This window comes from Capra hircus, chromosome 19 (assembly GCF_001704415.2).
Source record: "Capra hircus breed San Clemente chromosome 19, ASM170441v1, whole genome shotgun sequence".
NCBI lineage: Eukaryota > Metazoa > Chordata > Mammalia > Artiodactyla > Bovidae > Capra > Capra hircus.
In genome coordinates, this window is record NC_030826.1 from 61,591,476 (window position 1) to 61,618,525 (window position 27,050).

Below are 27,050 nucleotides of genomic sequence, written 5' to 3' on the forward strand. Positions count from 1 at the left end.
CTTACTTACTCAGTAGAATTTGTACGTTCAGATAATTATAAAATTGTTTAAACACATCTTCAAACAAGTAGAAGGTCTATCTCGTTTGCTTAAAAATTATATTATTTGGGGAGGAATGTATCTGAAGAGAAGCTTGTGAGGGGTGTGGATAATATGGTGAGATTTCAGTGGGAAAGGGGTATTTAGACCTCGTGGATGATATGGTTTTGTTAGAAGAGAAAATTATCTTTTTATTGTTACCAATTGCTCTTCAATTTTTCTTTAATGAAATTTCACAGCGACCTCCCCAAGAGGACACACTAAGGCCTTTGATTATATATACCCTAAAGAGTGTATCGCACCACAAAGAAACACACCCAATAAGACTTTTTTTTCATCTGAAATTTATAAAGATAATTTTCCATGCTGACAGTGCACATTTCATCCATAAGTTTGAAGAGTCAAATGCTACCACAGCTGGGGGTTATTCTGCCAAATGGCTTCCAACAGGGACTACAGAGATGAGGCTGGGAGGCGTGTGCATGTGCGTGTAGGAGAAAGCGGCAGACCTGGTGGGAAACAGCCCTTCTCTGGAGGCGTTTTTATCAATTATCATCTCAGCAATCTAATCAAATATAGAGTCTAAAGGAAAAAAGCAACACTAGGAAGGAGAAGCAAATATTAAAACAGCTGCTTGATTACCTACAGAGATTAAAACAAAAAGCAAGGAGTGAGGCTGATACATTTCCTAGGGATTTGCTAAGGCTGAGGGGAGGGGTAAGGGGCACATACCTTAAAAAAAAAAATCCATCATGAAAGGAACTGAGACAAGATTATAAAAAAGGGGCCAAGTTATAGCGCGCCATGGGATTTTTAATCTGGCTACCTGTGGTTTCTGTAGTTAAAGCCTTATTCATCCCCCCAAAAAAGGGGGGTGGGGAGAAAACAAAAAAAAATCACATTTATATGTCAGGTTTGCAAATGATCAAATAGCGTGCACCAACAAGAATAATAAGAAAACATGAAATGCTGATGACTGCTTAAAAATGGATACCCGCTTCATCAAATATCATTGGTAATTACCTGTGAGTCTCGTCTCTTGAACTCTTGGATTTGATTTTCGTGCTCCATGTTGGCAGCGCGGAGCTTGTTCTCCAGGCTTCCGACTTCCCGTTCGTGGTCTCGGGCTAGGCTCTCCTTCTCCGCCTTATGCTGCTGTAATAGGTGCGTCTTCTCCTGCTCATGCTCCAGCTTCAGCTCTACTATCTGATTGGACAATGAGGACAGTTCATCAACAGAACATCCTTGTCGTCATGACAACTCATGGACAGCTTAATTTTTCTCCAATTTGCCCAAGTTGAAAATTTTATTTTTTGCGTCATCATTCCCTCACCCTTAAAATACTCTCATTGGGTGGGGTGGGGGTGGGTTTTATCTAACCTCCCGACATTCAAGACAGTTGGGCATATTCAGTAAATCCTTATGCAATCTATTGACACAAATGCCTGAACATTGAAAAAAAAATTATGTTGAATGCTAGGTATCTCCTCCCCAAGAATTTGGGTATCACTGACCAGCAACGGTTGAAAATGGTTAACAGTCAGGACGCTTTGCTTTTTGCTTAAATATATACACGTACAAACAGCAATTAAATCGGTCTGTTTTCTTTATGGTTTTCAAATAAAAGATCGAAGCTAAGTACGCATCTGGATTATTGTATATACAGTTGTCTTTCTTAAAATAAAATGATAAATCTCAAAGCTCTATTATCTCGTTGTCAGCCGCGGGACACCAACACAAACAGATGTGGTGTGCTCCAGGGGGCACCTGCTGCGCCGCCAGCCCGCGCCATGATTTCATAAAAAGCACGCCATTCTCAGGGTGCTTTCCCAGTCCACTCCACGCTGGAGACGGTGACCTTGGCTGGTCTGAGCCGCGCCCCGCTAGACTGAGTGGCAGCCGGAGACCGAGGGCCTGGTCGCCGCAGCTTTGATACTAATCCTCCAGGCCGCACACAATGGCACCCTACCTGGCCCGCACACTATAGCCGGCCAGGCTGCCTTTGAAGCAGGTGCTGAATGGGGACTGCAGGACGCCAGCTTCCCCAGTGAACTCCAGGCCACACAGCTGCGAGGAACAGTCACTTGGATTTTTCTTCAGTTTTGGTGGATTTCAGGGGGGAAAACTGCTGTTATCGAGAATATGTGGCGTTATTTTCGGCGTGAGAATCCATCTTCAAAAAAGCTAACAGTAGGAGCCTGCTCCAAATCAATCTACTTTCCTGCACTGAATCACCAGACTACCTTATCTTAAAGCTATAGCATTCATTTCTCCAGGCGTGCAGCCTACACCACACTTCAGGAGCTATTTCCTTTGGAGATTTAACACTCTCGTCTTCTAACTGCAAATTAAGAAACAGAATGCAGATTAAAAGTGCTTTTAAATGTAGGTTTCAAAACAGTTTTATTATTGTTATTTTTCTTTGAGAGTGGGAAAATAAATGATCAATTCCTGGTCACGCATCCATTTTTCCTACTATTTAGAAGAAAGTGTCCTAATTATTGAATACACATACATATTGAACAAGATAGCATATAAAATAATATGGAAATTTTTTTATTTTGCATCTGAGAACAAAGATGCATGCTAGTGAATTTATATCTTTCAAAAATTACAGATTTTTCTTTCATATTATTCCATTATAGGCAATGAACAGAAAAATATAAGTATTCTCCTTATACACTGTGCCAAGTGGAACAGTTTTCTATGATTATTTAAAATAAATGTGCATGGTTGACTCTGTGAGTCACACAACTACAATGTTAATCCCAACAAAAAGGAGAATACAAAATTTTATTGACATTACTGCATCATCTTCAGGCAGCCAAGTATATGAATTATTGAGTTGGGATATTTTTAGAATAGTCTTGGACACAGTATTATTCCTGCTCAATACTATACTATCAAGCATTATAATAATGAAATTATATATTTTAGTAGAAGATTTAAACATGTAACAAGGAAATCAGTTCAGTCACTCAGCCCTGTCCGACTCTTTGCGACCCCATGAATCACAGCACGCCAGGCCTCCCTGTCCATCACCAACTCCTGGAGTTCACTCAGATTCACGTCCATGGAGTCAGCGATGCCATCAGCCATCTCATTCTCTGTAGTCCCCTTCTCCTCCTGCCCCCGATCCCTCCCAGCATCAGGGTCTTTTCCAATGAGTCAACTCTTCACATGAGGTGGCCAAAGTGCTGGAGTTTCAGCTTTAGCATCATTCCTTCCAAAGAAATCCCAGGACTGATCTCCTTTAGGATGGACTGGTTGGATCTCCTTGCAGTCCAAGGGACTCTCAAGAGTCTTCTCCAACACCACAGTTCAAAAGCATCAATTCTTTGGCGATCAGCCTTCTTCACAGTCCAACTCTCACATCCATACATGACCACAGGAAAAACCATAGCCTTGACTAGATGGACCTTAGTCGGCAAAGTAATGTCTCTGCTTTTGAATATGCTATCTAGGTTGGTCATAACTTTCCTTCCAAGGAGTAAGCGTCTTTTAATTTCATGGCTGCAGTCACCATCTGCAGTGATTTTGGAGCCCAAAAAATAAAGTCTGACACTGTTTCCCCATCTATTTCCCATGAAGTGATGGGACCGGATGCCATGATCTTCGTTTTCTGAATGTTGAGCTTTAAGCCAACTTTTTCACTCTCCACTTTCAATTTCATCAAGAGGCTTTTTAGTTCCTCTTCACTTTCTGCCATAAGGGTGGTGTCATCTGCATATCTGAGGTGATTGATATTTCTCCCGGCAATCTTGATTCCAGCTTGTGTTTCTTCCAGTCCAGCGTTTCTCATGATGTACTTTGCATAGAAGTTAAATAAGCAGGGTGACAATATACAGCCTTGACGTACTCCTTTTCCTATTTGCAACCAGTCTGTTGTTCCATGTCCAGTTGTAACTGTTGCTTCCTGACCTGCATACAGATTTCTCAAGAGGCAGGTCAGGGGTCTGGTATTCCCATCTCTCTCAGAATTTTCCACAAGGAAATAGAAGGAGCTAAAAAGTTCTACTCAGATCTGATTATCAAAAGTCTCGAAAAAAAATAAAAAAGAAGGGAATGGGTGTGATTTAAAATTGATAGAAAGCAAAATATTTTACGATACTCTAAGGAAAAGTAACTGATAGACCTACAATTAAGGCAGAAGAATAACAGAAGTTTTCCCCCAAGAAAAGACGTGAGAGCGGGGCTGGCTGACGGGGACTAGCAACGGTGCAGCCACGCTCCAGGCTCGATGGCCAGCGCCCCTGCACAGAAACGCCGAGCTATCTGAGGAGTTCCAACAGGCGGGACGGGATCCTGCTCATGTTCACATTTCAGTTCATTCATTTTCAGAACCAGGCACAGATGAGAGAGATAAAGGCACCTGAGGCCTAAAGAGAGCTGTTCATAAACTAAACTGTTCGAACAGTCTGCTCTTGTGCCAGGGCCTGCTGCTCAGCGAGGCTGGTCAGTGAGCAACCTCAGGGCTTTCTGAAGCCTTTGCAAGTGAAATAGCTCAGTCCTGACTGCCCAATCCAGTGCTGCCTGACCAACTTCTAGACGTCATAAGCCCTTTGGTTTCCTCACTGTCATCAATTTCAGGCAGGGGGTTCCTCCCCAGATGAACAGTAGAGTCCAGGAGAAAACCCCTAATGTTTCAGGAACATTTAAGGATGATATTCATAATGCATCATCAAGGTGGATTGTGTTAAAATTCAGCCCAGCCCCCAAGTGTAGATACATGTCCTTGGCACGTGGGCACGTCTCAACAGTGAACTGAAGCAGCGTGTCCCTTCACCTGGAGCTACTGCACACGTCTAGCTGACCATAGTCATGTTTAATGGAGTTCACAGTAACAAGGAGGTGGCATGGCAGGGACTGTGTGGAGGATGGGACAGCAGGCGACATCCGCAGGGATGACAACAAGTCTCAGCAAGGTCTCCGTGTCAGTGCTCCAGGGGGAGGAGGCCCATCATCGAAGACCTCTGTGCTCACTGAGTGATGGGCCTGGAACTGGCTGGGCATGAAAGCAAACTGGCGAGTCATCTGGTAGCCAGTCCTCTGTGATCCTGGACTCAACAGCGGGGGCTGGGTCTGGGAGAGAAAACTGCTGTATTGCGTAGAAATTGCAACGTTGACTCACAAGGAATTATCAAATAGGAGACCAAGAAGGATGGTGCTCCACCCACGACGCACCCCCAGCACACTCCGGCAGGGATTCTAAGGCCCCTGAAGGCACAGACCTCGCCCTCAGACTGGATCCTGCCACAGTCTGACCACGGCCTCCTCCCTCCACCGGAGGCGCCACACAAGTGCCTGGGGCAGGAGCACAGGCCAGGCCTGAGAGACCGGGCCGGGCGGGCTGGACGGCCAAGGCTCTGAGGGTCTCGAATATGAACCCTGAGTTCTGGGAACTGTTAGACAGCAAGCTCAGTGCGAGCAAATGCTGCCTGTTGCTGTTCAGTCACTCAGTCGTGTCCAACCCTCTGTGACCCCCTGGACTGCAGCCCACCAGGCTCCTCTGTCCATGGGGTTTCCCAGGCAAGAATCCCGGAGTGGGTTGCCATTTTCTTCTCCAGTACTACCTGAAGACCTGTTAGCAATCTTATATTCACCTTTAAAAGACAAATGGGATGCAGCAAGTCATTACTTCTCAGTGCACGTTACACAGAAGAGCAACTGTCCCAGTAATATACCTTCAAGTCAGAAATTCCAAAGCCAGAAGAGCAAGTGACGGACATGACAGAATGACCCGACGCATAAAAAGGAGGAATTACGGTGCAAAATATGAGCTGAAATGAGCTCAAGGTCACCCGATGACAAACCACATCTGCAAGCCTTGGTGCACGATGAGCTGCAGCTGCAGGAGGTGGGAAGGAACGCCCTCCCTGTGCTTCCTCGAGGAGGAGGAAGGGGAGTTGCCAGCTGGGAGCCCTGGGGAGAGCCACCCTGCAACACAACCATCTCCGCTCTCGGGTCAAGTGGCTGCAAGCGTGAGAGCCCAGAGCCTGGAGAGCTCAGAGGTCCCGAGCACAACGTTCCTCTGACTCCAGGGGTCCCCCAGCACCGCGATGGCCACCAGGGCTTTCAGCGGGAGGGGCGGCCGTCCCCTGAGCCGCCGCCGCCTCCACCGCTGACGCTGGACAGCAGAGGGGCGGCCCCGCTCTGCCCCCTGCACTGTCTCGGCTGCTGCCCCCGCCCTACTGGCCTGGACCCATCAAGGCGCAAAGCCCTTCCTGCCACCGCAGCGGCCTGCTGTCGGCCTCCATCCAGCCTCCCGGCCAGCGACGCGCACACAGCTGGGGGCCCAGGTGCTCATCTCCTGCCTGCGGCCCAGGTGCTCATCTCCTGCCTGCGGCCCAGCTGCGCACACCATGGGAAGCTGCACCCCCCACCGCTGCCCCCAGGCTGCTCTCGGCATTCCTGCCATTTCCTCCCTCTGGGGCCCATGGCTGGCTGTCGCTGCGTCCCTAGCTCAGTCCGGGCGCTTCCTCTCTGTGAGTCAGCGTCTGTCACCACTGTTTGTCCACCTGGTCGCTCAGCTGGAAAACCCAAGTCCCCTCTCCTTCACGCGCCATTCCACATCACCAGCAAGCCTCGCCCATCTAACATCTACAATGAAAGGACACGCTCGTGTAGCGGGCCCTGCACTCAGATGCGGTGTTTCGCTCCATCTCCGCGCGGCGGTCATGGCCTCACCTCACACTTCGTCCTCAGGCTGGGGGGCCGTGGGCTCCCCACCGCCAGGGCAGACACCGCCGTGCACACCGCCACATCGAAGCACCACGCCGTGTTTGCACGGAGAGGCTGCTCAGTAAACGTGAATTAAGTGATGGAGGACAGGATTTGAGCTCAGACGCTGAAGGAGCCTGGAGAGTGGGATCATCGCTGAGCCATTTTACTACTTAGGAAACGTTTTTCTAGTATCACAGAATAGTTTTTCTATTGTATTCAACTGCAGAAAGCGCTCAGTTGCTTCAGTCGTGTCCAACTCTTTGCAACCCCATGGATTGTACCCCACCAGGCTCCCCTGTCCACGGAATTCTCCAGGCAAAGTGGCATGAGTGGACTGCCATTTCCTTCTCCAGGGGATCTTCCCAACCCAGGGATCATACCCGAGTCTCCTATGTCTCCTGCATGGGCAGGCGAGTTCTTACCACTGTGCCATCAGGGAAGCCCCTTGTAAAATGAGGTATCCCTAAAGTAAATCGTCTTCATGTGATGGTCACTGAAAAAAACCACATTCATCTTTGCCCCCTTCAATCCCACTCGAGGGAAAGGTGCCATTTGTATGAACCTACACAATAACAATTCCAAGCCAAGAAAAGGTGGGGGAAAAGGGAAGAAGAGGTGGGGCGTTAGGCACTTTTCACCAACGGCCAACGCGGTTCTGTGAGCTGGGCTCCCAGCACTTCACAGTCTGAATGCCAGGATGCCAGGTGCCTGGAGGACCCATCTGAGCTGCACAGCACAGCTGCACGCCTGGATCAGGTGGCTGTGGAAGGGAAGAACTGAAAGACCAGGGTCTGCACTTGTCTTCATCACCACCTAGGAGCCCAGTGACCACAACTGAGGCTCAAAGCTCATTACAAACTTAAAAGAGGATAACCGAGAAAGAGAGACTATTTTAAGAGAGGATGATAAGGTGAGCAATAAGACAGAAAAACAGGGGCATACTAGACATAGAAATTAATAAATTACACAGAAAGCCATTCTGAAGGATTTTTAGGGAGACCTGCACATCCACGGTAAGTAACCTCACCTGAGGCCTCACCTCCCGACAGAAACTCCACTGAGCTGCTGCTCCCAGAGCAGCCCCCCATCACCCGTGCCATTTCAGACAGCTCCCGCCCGCCTTGGCTCCCCTGTCCACCTGATGCCTTCAGTGTCAACAAACAGTGTTCTCTCCTGTCGCAGAGGAAGCCCTCAGGAGTCAGAACACCCTTGCTTTCCGACTGCAGATCACAGACCTCTGTGCCTGGTGCCCCCCCCCCCCGACCGACAGCCGAGGCCCAGCCCTGCCCCCACCCGTGGGTGCCGCCCCCTCCATCCTCCCGTGCTGGGCCCCCTTCCCTGTCTCTGCCCCCACTTTCTGCTGTGTCCTTTCCCAGTGGAGACTAACAGTCTGATTCAAAACAGGTCCATGTTTTCAGGTTATATCACCTAAAAAATTTCGGTGATATTTACAGAGAAAAACTGGGAACTGCATGCTGTTTCTAAAACATCTCAAATGATCTTCAAATGTCCCAGTTGCACTCTTATCTTCTATAATTCCTGGCTTGTCTTTGCTACCAAAACATTTTGTTCCGAACAGCGGTGTCGTGTAAGGATTGGGCTGTCCAGTGGTTTTAATCATCCTCAACAGTAAGTGTTTATTCTTCCTGGAGAATCTGGCCACTTGTTTATCTGTTGAACTGCATTTCCCTTTAAAGGCTTTGCAGGGAAAAGAGAAGATATAAAACATAAGATTAAAGAATGAAATGTTGCAATTGCCAAAAAAAAAAAAATCTCCACAGTTCAGGAAATCCTAGCATGCCTGCTTTGCTGTTTGTTTCCAACTTGAGTGAGGCTTGTGAAAAGACAATCAGAATGGTCTCTCTGTTCCAACCGGCCATACAGGAAAGAAACAGGAAATCTTGATGAAAGCTTGGGCTTCGCAGGATATTTGTGTGAGTGTTTATCCCATGTGTTTGATGTTGTCTCCACATCTGCACACTTTATGCCTGCATTTGGGCTGAAATGTTTTAAAATACCACTCTGCTTTCTTCACTTCATTACAGTTCCTGGCACTGGGCTCTCTACGTGGGAGGGGCTCACGAGTCGCACTGAGTAAGGAAATTGAGGCCCAGAAGGCACCAGCCATTCATTTCCTCTGGATGCGGGCTCCCTCATTATAAAATGTGAGGATTAGACCGGATAAGTGCTTCTAAAACTTTTCCACCAAAGCATCCCTCACAGCGGCGAAGATGAATAGTGCCCCCCCGGGATCTGAGGGCTCAGCCTGGAGCAGACTTTGCAAACTGCAAGTTGCTTTGAAATGCCCTGTTTTATCCTACAAAATTCATGAGAACTGTACATTTTACAAAACAGGAAAAGTCTCTGTTTGTTTTAATATGAACGTTACCTCAATAGTGAAACCACTTCGCTTTCCCACCAAATAATCAAGTGAGTCCAACACTGTAAGATGCAGGCATCAGCCCCTCCACCCCAGCACTCACGCACCCCAGGGGTCGCCTACCCAGGCCTGCGAAGCTGGGGCTGGTGGTCGGCATGTACATCTCCTTCCAGAGTGAAATGCTGCACCCACAACACTCAGAACAGTAAGACAAGATGACGGGAAAGTTGTCATCCTTGCACTTGAATGGCAGGCAGAGAAGGCAGGCGGGTGTAGAAAGGTGTGTAGGTAAAGGACCCCAAGCTGCCTGCAGTTGTCCAGAGCCACACGGGGGTGCCAGGGTCTGATAGAAGGTGCGGATGATCACCGAGGTTGGACCTGGAAGGGACCCTCTGCCCCCAGCACTCAGGACAGTCACCTCCACACACTCAGGAGGGAAACTTACTTTCTCACGAGACAAACTACTGCACATCGGAATAAGCCTTTAGGAAAGAACGACCTTGAAACGATTCAAAATGTTCCCACAATACCATTCACCCAGAGGCTCAATTTCTGTCCCCAGACACCCCGGGGGCTGTTAGCGTGAAGAGCACAACTCTAGTTCACGTCCACGTCCAACCCTGTCACCTGGTCACTGGGCGGCCCCTCTGGCCAGTAACCTGCCCACATGAGCTCAGTCTCCGCGACTGGGAGACAATGGCGCTGCCTCTCAGTGTGGCTGTGAGGACAGGAAGGGGCTGAAGTCTGTAAAGCAGATAGAAGTGGGGCTGGCCTGGTGTGTGTCCTCCTGATGGCACGCGATTACAACTACTGTGCGGCTTTCCTGGTGGCTCAGCTGGTAAAGAATCCTGGAGTCAGTCCCTGGGTTGGGAAGATCCCCTGGAGAAGGGAATGGCTACCCACTCCATATTCTGGCATGGAGAATTCCCAGGACTCTCTAGTCCATGGGGTCGCACAGAGTTGGACACGACTGACTTTCACCACACAGACCAACCGTAAGACTTCCCTATTACAGGCCTGGAATTTAAAAATACATAACATGCAACGCTCCCCAGTCTCATCCTCTCTTGGCAAATATCCTTACTTCTTGAAATACGCCTCTGACCTATCCCCACACTTCCTTAGTTCTGGAAACTCTCCTTTGAACATGTTTGCGATTTTCATCATCCTGCTTAAAACGCAGTGACCAGAACTGACCTACTCCTCGAGACCTGATAGGAGGGCAATCCAAGGAGACTACCTTTTACTCTCCGCTGCCCCTCCCCCTCCGCTGCCCCTCCCCCTCCGCTGCCCCTCCCCCTCCGCTGCCCCTCCCCCTCCGCTGCTCCTCCCCCTCCGCTGCTCCTCCCCCTCCGCTGCTCCTCCCCCTCCGCTGCTCCTCCCCCTCCGCTGCTCCTCCCCCTCCGCTGCTCCTCCCCTCCGCTGCTCCTCCCCCTCCGCTGCTCCTCCCCCTCCGCTGCTCCTCCCCCTCCGCTGCTCCTCCTCCCGACTTCTTCCTCTCTTTCTGGTCACTCAGAGCCGGCCTCCCCCGCACCCCACAGAGGCTCTGGTGACTGGCCTTTGGGCCCCCACACCCCACAGACGCTGTGGTGATTCTGGTCACTCAGAGCGGGCTTCTGCCCCACACCCCACAGTCGCACCCACAGTGGGCCACCCCACCCCCCGCCCGCCCCTGCTGCCCAAGGGCCCCGCCCACGGCTCAGCAAAGCCCCGCCCCGTCCCCGCCCCACCCACCCGCCCCGCCCCCTAGGGCCCCTCCCACGGCTGAGCAAAGCCCCGCCCCCGCCCCGCCCCGCCCCCTAGGGCCCCTCCCACGGCTGAGCAAAGCCCCGCCCCCACCCCGCCCCACTCCCACACCCCCACAGCCCCTCCCACGGCTGAGAAGCCCCGCCCTCCACCCCTGCCTCACCCCACCCCCAGGGCCCCTCCCAAGGCTGAGCGAAGCCCCGCCCCCTGCCCCTGCTCCACCCCCCAGGGCCCCTCCCACGGCTGAGTGAAGAGGAGTCTGTTCGGCTTCCCTCGGGGAACATGGTGGTGCTGGCTCGCGGGGACACGACTCCGTGCCTATCTTTCCTCATGATACTCTTCCAGTGTTAAATCGTCAGCGGTTTGGAGTGGTCAGGGGAATACCATTCTGGTTGATAGAATTTTCAGCTTAAAAAGGGGTTTTTTAAAAGTTTGTATATTATCAGGTCAATAAATGTTCTCCTAACACCTCCAAGCTCATAGTCCTGCCTCATAAGTGACTGTCTGTGTTACAACCTCACCAGAGCCATGACAGGCTCAGAGAGGTGCACTAGGCCAAAAATAATCCCTGAGTCATGCTTCTGGGGCTCCCCGGATGATAAGTCTGGCCAATCAGAGGGATGATAACTGGCCAATCAGTAAAGACCAGGAAACTCCTGCAGCCAATAAGCCCTTGCCAACTCTCTGTCTTTGTCCTAAACCTATAAATACTGCAGTAATCCAGGGCTCAGGGCTCTCCTCAAGACTCCACTGCGCTGGATGAGAGGGGAGTCCTGGCTTGAGCTAGAAATAAAACCCCTTTATGCTTTTGCATTGCTGTGGACGTCTTATTCTCTCAGTTTTGGGGACTCAGACTCTGGGCATAACATCTGGAAGCTTCACTCTCAGCAAGGGTGCTGATGATTCACTCACGACACAGGAAGAAGAGAAACAGGCTAAATCTGCACTGACCTGAGATCTTTGAGTGGTTTTCCAAAAATTCCTATTATACACTCATCAAACATCTATATAATTTCCTTTTTATGAAAATGAAATAAGAAAGATTGATGCAATAGTGTATGGATTCTATTAATAGTATGAATCCTTTAAATAATTGATCAACTTTCCTTATTAAATATTTTTGACCAAGACTATAAAACACAAAAATCTGGTACAGCTTCAAATCTATGACTCCGAGAAAAGCCTTTGAAGCTTAACAGTCTTTCAAAGGAGTTTATACCAAATTTATTTTTACCCTAAAAAAAGGACTGTCATGTTAAAAAGACTACCACAGGGTGGAAAGTAGAGCATGTAGAAAAGAATCAACCATCTAAAAAATAATTAACATCATTGTTTGAATATTTCTGTCTGATTTTCAAGACTAAGGATAATTGGGCCAGAAAATGTAAACATTTTTCATGACTCTTAGTAGATGCTACGGAAATTTTTTTGGCCAAGTTAACTTAAAATGCCACTAGCGGTATATAAAAGTGCCAATTTTACAAAACTTTTGTCAACTTTAGATGGTACATCACTTTAATTTGCATTTTTATTAACACCAAGGCTGAAGATATTTCTACATGGTCATTTACTCAATTTACTTCTTATATATCTTTCTTTCCTTTGCCAGTTTATTTATTGGGACATTAAAGATTTTCTTATAATCTGCGCTACTTATTTATATGCTAATTATTTTATTTGTTATAATTCATTAATTTAACAAAGGGAATCACTGTTTGTCTATCCTAAGTGTTTTTGCCGTGTAGACGCTGTGCTAGAGGGGGGGCGTGTGGCAGAGACGAGCGCACGGCAGCCCCAGGGCCTCAGGCCGACGCACCTGCTGCTCGTATCTCTGCTTGGCGTCCTCCAGCTGCCACAGGAACTCCTTGGACTGCTTCTCACGAAGAGACTTGGACCGAGTCAGGTCTGCTTCCACCTTTTCCATCTGCAGAGTATAAAAATCAAATATCAAACTTTCAAGTGACAAATGGCATTGCATATTTTTGTCAATTGCACATTCATTAAAATGATGGATTTTCAACACCTCACCAATCGTAACGCTGAATTTAAAGATGATAAAATGGTGACAGGTGTGTCCACTTCTCTTGACAGGTTTTAATAGTTTCAAATCAGGGAATTTATCATTGGTATATAGTTGACTAAACTTTACTGTGACAATAATATTGTGATAGAAATACAATTTTGAACATCCAAATACTCAACACGGTTTTATCAAGGCCTTGCTGTGTGCTGAATGGGAGAAAATATTTGCAAACCATCTATCTGAAAAGGGACTTGCATCTAGAATATATAAAGAAATCTCACAACTCAATAATAAATGGGCATCACTCCACGGGAAATAGACGGGGAAACAGTGGACACAGTGTCAGACTTTATTTTTTTGGGCTCCAAAATCACTGCAGATGGTGATTGCAGCCATGAAATTAAAAGATGCTTGCTCCTTGGAAGAAAAGTTATGACCAACCTAGATAGCATATTCAAAAGCAGAGACATTACTTTGCCGACTAAGGTCCATCTAGTCAAGGCTATGGTTTTTCCAGTGGTCATGTATGGATGTGAGAGTTGGACTGTGAAGAAGGCTGAGCGCCAAAGAATTGATGCTTTTGAACTGTGGTGTTGGAGAAGACTCTTGAGAGTCCCTTGGACTGCAAGGACATCCAACCAGTCCATTCTGAAGGAGATCAGTCCTGGGTGTTCTTTGGAAGGAATGATGCTAAAGCTGAAACTCCAGTACTCTGGCCACCTCACGCGAAGAGTTGACTCACAGGAAAAGACTGTGATGGTGGGAGGGATTGGGGGCAGGAGGAGAAGGGGACGACAGAGGATGAGATGGCTGGATGGCATCACGGACTCGATGGACATGAGTCTGAGTGAACTCCGGGAGTTGGTGATGGACAGGGAGGCCTGGCGTGCTGTGATTCATGGGGTCGCAAAGAGTCGGACACGACTGAGCGACTGAACTGAACTGAACTGAAACGAACTGCAGTGAAACCCAATTTAATATTGGGCAAAGGGACTGGAAGACATGCCTCCAAAGAAGATACACCGATGGCCAACAAGCACATAAGATGATGCTCAACACCACTGTCATCAGGCAATTTCAAATTAAAATAGCAACCTGCACTTCACTCCCACTAGGATGGCTGTAATCAAAAAGCCAGACGATAACAAGGACTGGTGAAGATGCAGAGAAATCAGATCCCCACAAGCGCTGGTGGGGATATAAAATGATGCAACCACAACGGAAGACAATTTCACAGTTCCTCAAAAGATTAACCATAGAGATGATACAGTGAACCCACATGGATTCCCTAAGAACCAGGAATTCCACTCCTAGGTGAGAAATGAAAAACATAATCCATACGAAAAACTTGTATTCAAATGTTCATGGCGTAACTGCCAAAAAGGAGACAACCCAAACGTCCATCAGCTGATGACTGAACAAAACGTGGCATATTCATACGAGACATTATTCAGATGAAGTTCCAGCACACGTTGCAACACGGAGGAATCTTGAAAACAGTCTCCAAAGTGAAAGAGAACAGGCAGGAAAGGCCGTGTATTGCAGTGTCCCATGTGTGTTAAATTCTCAGAAGAGTCAAACCCACAGAAACAGAAAGAGGACTAGTGACTGCTAGGGTGACGGGGCTGGGGGTGGGGTTTTTCTCGAGTGATGATAGCTGCACAGCTCTGTGACTATATCGGAAACCGCTGAAGCATACACGTGGCTCAGCAGCTTCCAGGCTCAGCGATCAGAGCTCTAAGGTGACCAGCACAGGCCCTCAGGCCCGGGATTAGCTCTGCTGAGGAATATCTAAGGCAGGCACGGTGGAGGACGTGGGTTTCGGGCATTCTCTCCTCCGGCGGGCGCTCTTCACGTCAGCCCTCTACCCAGAGGCCTGTGGCTTGGTCCTCGGGAGCCACCCCTGTGGCCTGGATGCCCTGGCACCTCCCCAATGGCTGCGGCTACTCACGAGGCAACTCCGCTCCTCTCTGTTGGAAAACCCTCCATGTGTCTCTCTTCCAGCCTTCCCTCTCCAAGCCTGACTCGAGCCTCCCCTCCTGGCGGAGGGGTCTGCTCTCTGATCCACAACTGACAGAAACACCTTCCTCTTGCTGAGCTCTGGGAGCAAGGAAATGAAACCATTCCTTTTCCCAGCACATGGAGCTTTTCTCCAGAGCGCAGGAGTCTTTCAAATTGCAAGCTTCGTTTACTCATCTACACAGTGAGCTCCCAAATAAAAGAAACTATGACTTACAATTCTGTTGTATCTTAGTTATTCATTAATTGCCACGGTGTGCAGAATAAATACATATTAAATTCTCAAGGATAAATGGAGGGCAGACAAAAGCAAAACAGAAAGGAGGCAAGAAAGGTAAACCGAGGAGAGAAGACCTGGTTTATTCAGTGCTTTTAAGACAAATCTTCATATGAAGTTGATTTTTGGTTCCTATTCTACTTTAGCACAGATTGAGTATTACAACTAACAATAATTATTAAAATATTTTAAATGTAATTAAAAGCTTTGTATATGCAACATTTATAAAAATAGGATATCTTCCTTCAAAAAAACTATCTTCTATAATGAAAACAGAAAACAATTTAAAGCACATGAAAGACTGCTTTCTTATACTGAAACATTAAGAAAAATTCAAAGTGTTATAAGTGTTATTTTATACTGACCGAAAATGCAAGACCCCACTCCATTCTCCTTCCACAATTTAACCAAAATAAATAAACAAGTCTTGTAAAACACTTGAAGTTTGTGTAGAAACAAGGTTTTCAGTTGCCATAGATACAAAAGATTCTGCTTAATCATACATCATTCCATATTCCATTTAACTTTAAGTGGTTAAAGCCACTCCTTCACTGGGTAAACGGCTTCCAAGAAAGCTAAGTGTAGAACTTGGTGATCAAATTAGGAGCAGAAAAGGGCTCAGGTATGTTTCTGTGAATGTCTAATGTTCACGCGTGATGGAGAGGGGTGTACGCTGGTGTCTCGAGCGTTACTTGAGCTCCACGAAAGAGAACATCTGAGCATCCAGACCTTAAGCAACACCAGCGCTCTGTTCCCCTCGGGTCACGAAACGTTCAGGAACAGGCCGCGGCATCAGCAGTTCAAGGATGTCAGGGCTCGCGTCTCTGCAATTCAGCCTCCTGTGATGGCCCCAGAGTGGTTTCTGCAGTTCAGAACCGCCCCCCTCTCCAAAGGGTGGGGGCGAGGGGACAAGGGTTAAGGGTCCATAGCAGCTGCTGAAAACCCTCTGAAGGGATTTTCCTGCAAGCTCCTGTCAGGAGCAAGTACAGTACGCTGTTTCCATCTCTTTCACTGCGTTAGAAGCCACACTCCACCTGCAAGGTGAGAGACGGCCGGTTTAGAACTGTGTCTAACGTTGCCCTAAATAAACTCAGGGCAGTACTGTATCAGTGAGAGGCTAGGAATGGACATGCACCAGGGTCTAGCGCTTCTGTCAGATGTGGGTGTAAAAAGTCACTGTTCTCTCTCTAGTCAAGTTCTGTTGTGCTGTTAGGTTCTGAGTAATCCGACGTAGATAATTTAGTAGAAAATTATGCAAGTCTATAGACATATACAATTTTGCTGTATTTAATACATATTTAGATAAACTATAAGAAATTGTCCTTCAAATATTGTCAGATAAGTGTAGATGGATGGATGGACAGATAGGCAGATAAGACAGATACAAGTGGCAGCAAGACAGACAAACAATTATCTGCTTGACTAAAGATTCAGTAGGAACTAACATCCTCGACAGAGAAAAGCAGCGGGCGCGTGCCTGGTGCCTCTCCCCTTCTTATCTGTCTGCAGCGGTTCTGCATCAACCCTGGATGCGGATGCTTCATCCAGTGCCTCCTGAGCACGGCAGCATTTACTGACCTGGCCCTTCTTTGCCTGCTGTGCAGCAGTGCTTGCTCTGACATGAATCGGGGTGATCATGAAGTGTGTGTCTACTGTCGGTCTCTTTCCCCTAAAGCACTGTTCATCTTTGCGCCACAACTGTGCTGTATTTATGACTGTAGCTTAATATTAACCTCAGCCTTCAGCAGTGTTTATAAGTTCTGGTAGCATAAGGTTGCCATGGTTGTCTGATTTTTCACGTAGATTTTAGAATCAGCTTGCCAGTTTCCCTCACTCACTCCCCTGCCACTGGCACCGCCCTCCCCCACCCTCCCCACCCTGGCAAAAAGCATTGCTAACGTTTTGAGTTTTAGGATCGTGTTGATCCTATAGATTAATCTGGGGAGAACTGACATTTTTACGGGTTTTCCCAATGGCTTAGCTGGTAAAGAACCCACGTACAACGCAGGAGACACAAGTGAGACAGATTCAACCCCTGGGTTGGGAAGTTCCCCTGCAGGAGGAATTGGCAACCCGCCCCGGCACTCTTGCCTGGGAAATCCCTTGGACAGAGGAGCCTGGTGGGCCACTGTCTGGGTCGCAAAGAATCGGACAGGGATGGAGCAACTAAGCGTGCACACACAGTGTGGAATTAGAAGGGGCTAAACCAGGGCAGGATCAACAGGAACGGAGTGAAGAAGACAAAAACATACTTTAGGACATCTTTATGACACTGAGTCTTCAAATCCATACACGAGATCCACCGCCCAATTCGCCCAGGTCTTCCTTGGTAGTAAGTAAAGTTTCACTTATTACTGTATTAAGCATTTAAGGACGAGAGTTAAGGTTTCTTTTAATTATTGTTTGATTTCTTTGTTTAATTTTGTTTTTCAAAACCAAACATTTATCCATAGACTTTGGAGGTTGACATTTGGAACTGATTAACACAATGAGCTCTGTTAGAATACTTAAATATGCTTCGAGAAGTTTCTCTCTGATACCTCATCTCATTTGAAGACAAAATTTTTCAAATGCTGAAAGCAGAGACAGATTTGCCCATCATCATCAGAAAGTAGCTGAGAAAAACTGCTTCTATTTGTATTGGATATTTTTCTACCTTCAAGCTGGTCTAAAAAGACCTTATTTAATTACATGAGCCAGCAGGGCCCTTAAAGGTCAGGAGGACGGACAGTCCGCACGTCGAGTCTTGTCTCTCAGTCTGTTTTGTTATCCATCTACATTTATAAAAGCACAGATGTATTCAGCTGACATTCCTCCTTCCTTGTAACTTGAAAATTTTTTCATGAAGTCAACAGCAACTATGAGATGATGAACTAAACTCAAAATCTTTTAGACTGTAAGACGCTGCTAATCAGTTTCAAATGTACCAGCACCCAGAAGCAACCTCGCTAGTCAAAGGCAGGGTTTCCAAACTGGGTTTTCACAGCAAACCGTGGGTTTTCCAAGTATAAAGCTAATACCTTGTAGCTGATGGCTACAAAGATAAAGGAACAGAATTTAAAGCCAGATATTTAGCAGCAGCAGCCACTTAATGAGAATGTATTTTCAAAAGGAGAAAAATTAACTAGAAAAGCCAAGTGGTTGAGTGGAAGCCCCAGGAGGAAGTGGTGAGCTGACGTTCATTCAGTGGGTTTACAAGATGAAAAAGTTTCACCTTAGAATTGCTGCCAATACTTCAAAAGACATAGCTGTCTTTTCCAGTCATTTATTTGTTTCACAGAGAATAGGTAAATACAGAACCCGATTTCTTTTAAAAAATTCAATTATATACACATACACGGGAATAATTCTAACAGTAATACATTTTCACAATTAAAATATGTATATTTTGCACAACTAATTGCTGACAGCTAACATATATAATGGATTTCGCCACTGGAGTAAAAATTAGGTTATTTAAGCAGTCTTAAATGAGATTAAAAGTTCTTCACAGTGAAAAAAACATGTAAAGCGACTTTTTTAAAAAGTTAAAGTCTGTTCCATTTTCCCTCATGGGCCTCATTTTTCAAACAGCAATTCACTTTCAAAAACAAACTCAAAGCTTTTTTTTAATTCAAATTCCCGTTGTCCTCTATGTGCAGCAGTTTCCAAGTGGAAAAAGATGCCCTGAGCTCTCCTGGCGTCTACACAAAAGACTTCAGTGAGAAAAGAGCAGTTCAAAACAAAAACAAGAGAGGAAAACATAGGCTGTGGAAATGTCCAAAAGCAGCGTGGATTCTCCAGCTAATGACTCTGCTGATCGACTTTCTTTGAGAACTTGAGCCACATGCACCCCTTCTAACCAACCGACAATCTGAAGTGGAGGGCATCCAATTCACCATGTTTGACAGATGTATTGTATTTACTGCCTGTTAAAATTCGTTCTGTGAGAACTGTCCAATTTGCTAGTGAGCCTGGCTGTACGGATTCCTTTATAAGTGGGGCTGCTCCATATTATTACACTCACCCCAAAGGTGCTTTCTGTGTTTCGGAAACTCAGCTGCACTTGGCAAAACTATCTGTCACTGCAACCACAGCAGAGCTTTCTTCCAACAGAAAACAAGCAGAGCATTGCCTGCTCGTCCGCTGCCGTCGTCACGGTTTACTGAGTCTGAATCCGGAGCCACTGGACAGGCCAGTGAGGACCGCTGCAAAGACAGGACACGGTGAGGGTGTGTGGGGGGAAGCGGACCCAGCCGCAGGCACCACAGAGGACCCTCTGTCGGATCGAGTAACTGGTCCGCAGAGATGCGATATCTGCAAGGTAGGAACACGTGGACCTGGAGGCCCAGAAGTGGGAAACTCAGAGAGAGGCCCAGAGAACTGGCGAAGGAAGGAGGAAGACAGACGGCAGCGCTGGCGCAGGGCAGGGCAGCAGGGCGCCAGGGCGGACGGCCGGCGGGGCGGCTTCCGCGCCCGCTGCTCAGGCGCCACCTCTCAGCCCCGGCTGGCCTCGTTTTGCTGCAGTACCACTTGGTGGCTGGGCAGGGCTCGTCGTCTTTTTTTTTTTTTAATTCCCTCCTAGTTGTTTGTTTGCTCCAGTTAACTTGGAAACAGTAACTAGGGGGTTAGCATCTGGATCTTCAAGATGGTTTGATTTTAAAGGGGACAGTTTTTGCTGAGGAAAGAGGAAGATGGATTTCTAATTTAATGGTTCCTGAGATCACATTCTCTCCAAGGCTTTTTTTTTTTTTTTTAACATTCTCTCCGACTTTTTTGACATCAGTTCAGGTCAGTCGTGTCCAACTCTTTGCAACTCCATGGACTGCAGCACGCCAGGCCTCCCTGTCCATCACCAACTCTGGAACTTACTCAAACTCATGTCCATTGAGTCAGTGACGCCATCCAACCATCTCATCCTCTGTCGTCCCCTTCTCCTCCTGCCTTCAATCTTTCCCAGCATCAGGGTCTTTTCCAGTGAGTCAGTTCTTTGGATCAAGTGGCCAAAGTATCAGAGCTTCAGCTTCAGCATCAATCCTTCCAATGAATATTCGGGACTGGTTTCCTTTAGGATGGACTGCTTGGCTCTCCTTGCAGTCCAAGAGACTCTCAAGAGTCTTCTCCAACACCACAGTTCAAAAGCACCAATTCTTCGGCACTCAACTTTCTTTATAGTCCAACTATATATATATATCTATTTTTGACATATATTTTCTAGTTTTTTACCCTCGATAAATAACATCACAATGAACAGCCTTGAACGCACATCATGCACACCTCGGAGTCCTGAAAAATAGAATCCCAGCGGGGGGCGGGGAAGGGTTCTTCCTCGTCCACACGGCCTGATCCTGCAGCGTCTCCTACAGTGCTCTTGCCTGGAGGATCCCGTGCGCAGAGGAGCCTGGCCGGCCACAGTTCGCTGGGCGGCAAGAGTCGAACAGCACTGAGCACACAGCACTCACGGCACCAGGGCAGCCAGCGGGCTTTTCCTTGCGAAAAGATTTTTAACTGCTAATTAAATATGCTTACCCGTCATAGGACGATTTGGACTTTCCATCTCTTCTGTGGCCAGTCTCGGTAACTTGCGTCTTCCCAGGAATCTGTCCATCTCACCTGAGTTTTTGTTGTTTGTTGGCACCAAGTTTTTAAAGTATCACCTTATAATTATTTCATTTTCTATAAGATCAACAGCAGTGTCCTGTCCTTGTGCATCCCTAGCTTTGGTAATTTGTTTCTCCTCACTTTTTGTATTTTACCCTCAGCTGCTGCTGCTAAGTTGCTTCAGCCGTGTCCAACTCTGTGCGACCCCAGAGACGGCAGCCCACCAGGCTCCCCTGTCCCTGGGATTCTCCAGGCAAGAACACTGGAGTGGGTTGCCATTTCCTTCTCCAATGCATGGAAGTGAAAAGTGAAAGGGAAGTCGCTCAGTCGTGCCCGACTCTTCGCGACCCCATGGACCGCAGCCCTCCAGGCTCCCCCGTCCATGGGATTTTACCCTCAGCAGTCAAGCTAAATTTGTCAGTTTTGTTTGATCTCTTCAAAGAACCAACTTTTGGCTTCATTGACTTTCTCTATTTTAATGTTTTCCACTTCTTTGCTTTCTATAAATAAATATATATACTACATACATATGTAAATATCTATGATTCCCTTTATTCTGCTTCCCTGAGCCAGAAGCCTGCTTTCCCTGGTCTGGTTTCTTGAGAGGAAACTAGGTTACTGATTTAAGAATGTTCCTCTTGGAGACAGGTGTTACAAGCTCTTCTCTAAGTACCCTGTTAGCTGGATTCGGTACACTTGATATGCCATATTTTCACTTTAATTCAGTTCAAAATAATTTCTAATTTTAAGTAATATCTCCTTTACTCCATGAGTTACTCACAAGTGTCTTATTTACTTTCCAAACATGCGGTATTCTCCCAGATTTATTATTATTGTTTCTAATTTATTATCATCGGGGTCAAGGAACACATTTTGTATGATTTTAAGATCTTCTGAGTCCTTTTAAGATTTACTGAGAACTGTTTCATGGCCAAGCATACAGTCTACCCTGAAGAGTGTTGTGTGAGTGCCTGGAGTTACTGGGTGGAGGGGTTTAAATCACCACCAAGTCCAGACACGCTCCTGAGAGGCCCAGCCAGCACAACGGACCCAGCACAGCCAAGGATGGAGACGGACTGACACTGGAGCCCACCCACAGAAGAAGAGGCTTCTGCTCTGAAACCAATCAGGCGGGTGCGCTGCCGAAATGAGCTGGCTGGCGTCACCGGGGCGCCCCGACGGCGCGCAGCGCGCAGCCCGAGCCCGTTCCCAGCGTCTCCCTCCGGCGGGCGGGACGCTGGAGAGGCAGCCTTCGCCGCAGGTCAGCAGTTCGTCCCGTTCTATCCCCGAGTCACGTTCCATTGCGTGCACTGCGTCTCGACTGTCCTTGCAGCTTTTGAGGGATAGTCGGTGTTCAAGTTTTGGGCTTTTGTGAGTAAAGCTGCTGACACCTCCTTCGTCTGGCTCCGACTTCGGTTCTCCCGGGTAAGCACCCAGGGAGCGGGCGGCTGACGGCTGCGCGCGTTGAGCACTTTGCCCGGCAGTGGGAAGGCGCCGCCCGGGCCCACCTTCTCCCTGACCGCGGCCGGCGCCCGGGCCCACCTTCTCCCTGACCGCGGCCGGCGCCCGGGCCCACCTTCACCCTGACCGCGGCCGGCGCCCGGGCCCACCTTCTCCCTGACCGCGGCCGGCGCCCGGGCCCACCTTCTCAAGGCTAACCCTCCGGGAGCGCGCGGTGGCGTCCTGCGCGGTTCTGGCTCGCGCGCGGTAACACTGACCGTCTCTGTGCGCTTATGAGTGAGTCTCCTCCGAGGCGCCCAGACATTGCGCCTGGTTTTACTGGGCCGTTTGTCTTCTTACTGTGCTTAGCATTTCTTTTATATTTTAGATATGAGTTCTTGGAAATGTTTGTGAGTCCTTTCTTTTCCCGTTCTCTGTCTTGCCTTAACTTCCTCTTTTTTTTAAATGGTGTTTTTCAAAAAACAAAAGTTTTTGGTAAATGTAGCAATTTTGACTGCAATTTAATTTCTGGTTTTACTTAATAAGCATTGTGGTAAAAATACGTCCTGTTGAGTTTCAGAAAGTTATTGGTTTACTGAGTTTGTAACTGCTCCATTAGAGTAAGAATTTAATGTCATATTTAAAGAGTGGGAACTAGAAATATGGCAGTTTCATAAACTGCTATTTAGATCTCCTTTTTGTTTAGGTGTTGCCCCCCGAGCAGTCAAGAATGGAGAAAAATTTATTAAAGCACCCCATGACTATGTCAATTTTTTCATGTATTCCTTATACCTCTTCATAAGGATTCTTGTCTTTCTCAAGCAAAAGTATATTCCTTTGTCCAGTTCATTGGCCTGTGTTGGTGTTAATTTCTATGACAGTATTACATTTTCTTTTATTCTGAACACAAGTGATAAAATGTTTTCTATATATAACTTCTGTGTGACTTTCAGTTGTCTTTTATAAATAGCATACACTCATTTACGTCAGCTAATCATACCTTTTTAATTAGACACATTTAGCCCGTCACTGTCTATTACTACAGTTACACGCTCTGTCTTACTTTGGACATTCTGCTCTGTTTCTACCTCTGTTCCTTTGGCAATATCTCAAGTTTCGCTTGTATCTTCTCAACATTTCTATGAGAATGTAGCATCTTGTTAATTTTGTTGATGCCTGTTTACGGCATCTAAAGAGCGTTCTAACCTACATCCCCCATCTCGCGAATAACCTTGGCGTCTCACCTTCTCGTGGCAGAGTGCTGGCCGCCTTGCTCCCCCATCCCGATCCAAGCTTCATGAACTTTATTAACGTGACCTGAGGATTCAGATCATCTGTTGTTATTGAATCTGTGTTTTCTATTCTAGACACCTTCTGCGGCGAGGTCAGCATTCTATCTCACAACCAGAGGTGTGACAGTCAGCCGAGTCTGCTTTTATTTCGTTGGATTCCACTGTTCTCGGCTCATCCTTTACTACGATGGTCTCCCTACGTGCTGGGTGTCTTCTTGATCTCTGAATTGATATAATTTTTTCCCAGAGAAGAAACAATCAGTATACATTGTGTGAACTCTTACTAATAAAATGTTTTTCTGTAGATTTTGGAAGTGAGAAGCTCCTTGGTTATGTATAAAATCGGTCACAGCCTTTCTCCTTCAAAACTCCATTATTTCTCCGATTTCTTTTCCAGTTTCATTCTGCCTAGAAACTTACTGGATGTCCATTTTATTCTTGATGTTCAGTACTTTCCCAAAAGGTATCCAGCTCTAGTTGCATTAATTTTCCTTGACGCATGTGGCGCTTTCATACAGCTCACGTATTCTCATTAAAGGCACTACTGCTCTGACGTGTTCCCCCCCACCCGCCCCTGAATTCTACAGTAGACTGTTTTCAAAAGTGTGCTTTTATTCTGTGACTGCTGGATACAAACGCCTTTTTTTTTGTTCTACAAAATGTTTTCACAAGTCCCATATTGTTTGCTTGTTTTTCTCCTGACCCATTATTGGGCAGTTTGTTAACATTGCATCACCAACCCCCAAAGGTGTATTTATTGAGCCAAAGGTGCCTGCCGTGGCTTCAGCTTTTATCGGAAAGTTGTACTGTCAGCCTTGGCACTTTCAAAAGCCCCTTTTTTAGCCTTCTTCAGGGTATACTCAAAACTTCTTGCCAGGGGCCCCCTCCTTCAATATTCTCTGTATTCCTTTAAATGTTAAGCTGATCAAAGAGTTCCCTGCGAGCTCCACTGCACATCTGAGCAGATATGCCTCCTCCGGGCCTGGCCTCTGATCACAGCAGGGAGCTGGGAAGAGACGCACGTCCAGGAGCGGGCACCAAACAGCCCTCCTTCCAGCTGCAAACTCTACCAGGAGTCTGGCTTTCACTCAAGGCAGTGAGTGGGGGTCTCAAACCTTGCTCTCAGGACCCGGGTCCACACAATCCAAATCAAGGAAATAATAAGGAAACACAGTTCCAGGTCTGTAAACCCCACAGGGTCTGCCCATGACCTTCCACAGGGAAGTTCCTACCACCTGTGAGTGCTCGGGCCTCCTGAGGAAGAAAACTGCAGCTGAAAATGAAATCACAAACAAGTATTGTAACACTCTTAATAATTAAGAAAAACTGGAAATCAGCTAAATGCTCTCAAATAGGGGAGCTGATAAATAAAATATGGTATATTCATATGATAAAACACATACGACGTTAAAAGCATTGCACTAAATCAACAGATAGGCTACAGCTATATAAAATTCAGTGTAAATAGACACTTCTCCAAAGAAGACATACAGATGGCTAACAAACACATGAAAAGATGCTCAACATCACTCATTATTAGAGAAATGCAAAGCAAGACCACAATGAGGTACCACTTCACACCAGTCAGAATGGCTGCGATCCGAAAGTCTGCAAGCAATAAATGCTGGAGAGGATGTGGAGAAAAGGGAACCCTCTTACACTGTTGGTGGGAATGCAAACTAGTACAGCCACTATGGAGAACAGTGTGGAGATTCCTTAAAAAATGGCAAATAGAACTGCCTTATGACCCAGCAATCCCACTGCTGGGCATACACACCGAGGAAACCAGAATAGAAAGAGACACGTGTACCCCAATGTTCATCGCAGCACTGTTTATAATAGCCAGGACATGGAAGCAACCTAGATGTCCATCAGCAGATGAATGGATAAGAAAGCTGTGGTACATATACACAATGGAGTATTACTCAGCCATTAAAAAGAATACATTTGAATCAGTTCTAATGAGATGGATGAAACTGGAGCCGATCATACAGAGTGAAGTAAGCCAGAAAGAAAAACACCAATACAGTATACTAACACATATATATGGAATTTAGAAAGATGGTAATGATAACCTTGCATGCGAGACAGCAGAACAGACACAGATGTGTAGAGTGGACTTTTGGACTCTGTGGGAGAGGGTGGGATGATTTGGGAGAATGGCATTGAAACGTATACTATCATGTAAGAAACGAATCGCCAGTCTATGTCCGATGCAGGATATAGGATGCTTGGGGCTGGTGCACGGGGATGACCCAGAGAGATGTTATGGGGAGGGAGGTGGGAGGGGGGTTCATGTTTGGGAACTCATGTACACCCATGGTGGATTCAAGTCAATGTATGGCAAAACCAATACAGTATTGCAAAGTAAAATAAAGTAAAAATAAAAATTAAAAAAAAATCAGTGTAAAAGCGCAAACAAGACTGAGACATAAAATCTGTAGTCTTTAACTTTTCAAAAATGGAAGCACAGAAATTATACATATATGTATACATGTACATGCATGTGGCACTCACAGACATTACATGTGCGTATGAAAGCACACATACACTGAAATGATACACACGACATTAATTATAGTATGAGCTCCCCGGAAAAGACCAGGAGAAGAGAGGAGAACGTGATTAGACTTGAAATGCAAAGTAAAATGAAACTCCATCTGTAACATTTTATTTAAATAAACGGTGTTGACAATTGCTGATTCTTCATAATGGGTACCTAGGTCTCTCTTTCCTTTATTCTTCTATAAATTTTGAAATTTTTTCTCATAACTATACCATATACCACTTACATAAGAACCAGAGATAGCCTCTGTCCTCCTGAAATGCCACTTAAAATAATTGGCTGTAACTGACCAATGCAACACTATGGCACGTGAACAGACACAGACGAGGGTAACTTGAGGCCTTGCTCTGGAGAAAACAGCCAGTCATGGGGTTTTATCTGTATGCTGACCCGCGTCCCAAAGCCTGGCACAGTCTGGCCACGGCCGCGTCTATGGACAGGACTTTGAATGGTTTCTGGCACTGCTTTCCAGAGGAATCGGGGCACTGAGGGGGAGGAGGGCCCTCAGCCCCTCCCCACCACCAGGAGCAGCTGAGCAGAGTCCCTCCCACGGCCCAGGAAGGCCGCCCCGCGGGGAGGGCAGCGGGGCCCCGCCGGCTCAGCCCTCCTCCAGAGCTCTTGTCTCAGCCAAGAGGAGCTGCCCGTCCTTCCGGGGCTCTGCGGGTGGGGGGTGTCCACCCCGGCCCTCGCCTGAAGCCCCGACCCCGACACGGTGGGCTAACCCCGGCAGGGCCTTCTGAGCTGGTAAACACGCCGCTTCCCGCGGGAGACCTGCACGTCTCCGCCCCAGAGGCAGCCTCTCACCTGCTCCTTCATCTCCGCGTAGACCTTCTCTGAGTTCAGCTCCACCTGCCGCTTGAACTCCTCCAGCGCGGCGTCCGCCTGCTGCGCCTGCAGCCTCTGCCCCTCGCTCACCCGGGTCAGCTGCTCCTCCTTCTCCCTGGGAAGGCCACACGGGCCGCAGA

General features: G+C 47.1%; 1 protein-coding gene across 18 annotated transcripts in view; it reads right to left on the minus strand.

The window, feature by feature from the left end:
* The window catches only part of CEP112 (centrosomal protein 112), a 315,819-nt gene that overhangs the window by 162,348 nt on the left and 126,421 nt on the right, over nt 1–27,050 (minus strand). For 13 of the 18 annotated variants that reach the window (XM_018063965.1, XM_018063957.1, XM_018063954.1 and 10 more), the window contains 3 exons: nt 26,890–27,025; nt 12,705–12,812; nt 1,063–1,245 (listed from right to left, as the gene is read on the minus strand). In XM_018063965.1, the coding sequence (XP_017919454.1) occupies nt 1,063–1,245; nt 12,705–12,812; nt 26,890–27,025 (427 nt within the window). Of the gene's footprint in view, nt 1–1,062; nt 1,246–12,704; nt 12,813–15,936; nt 16,242–26,889; nt 27,026–27,050 lie in introns of those variants that run through there. The other 5 variants (XM_018063968.1, XM_018063966.1, XR_001919647.1 and 2 more) reach the window with 5 other exon arrangements.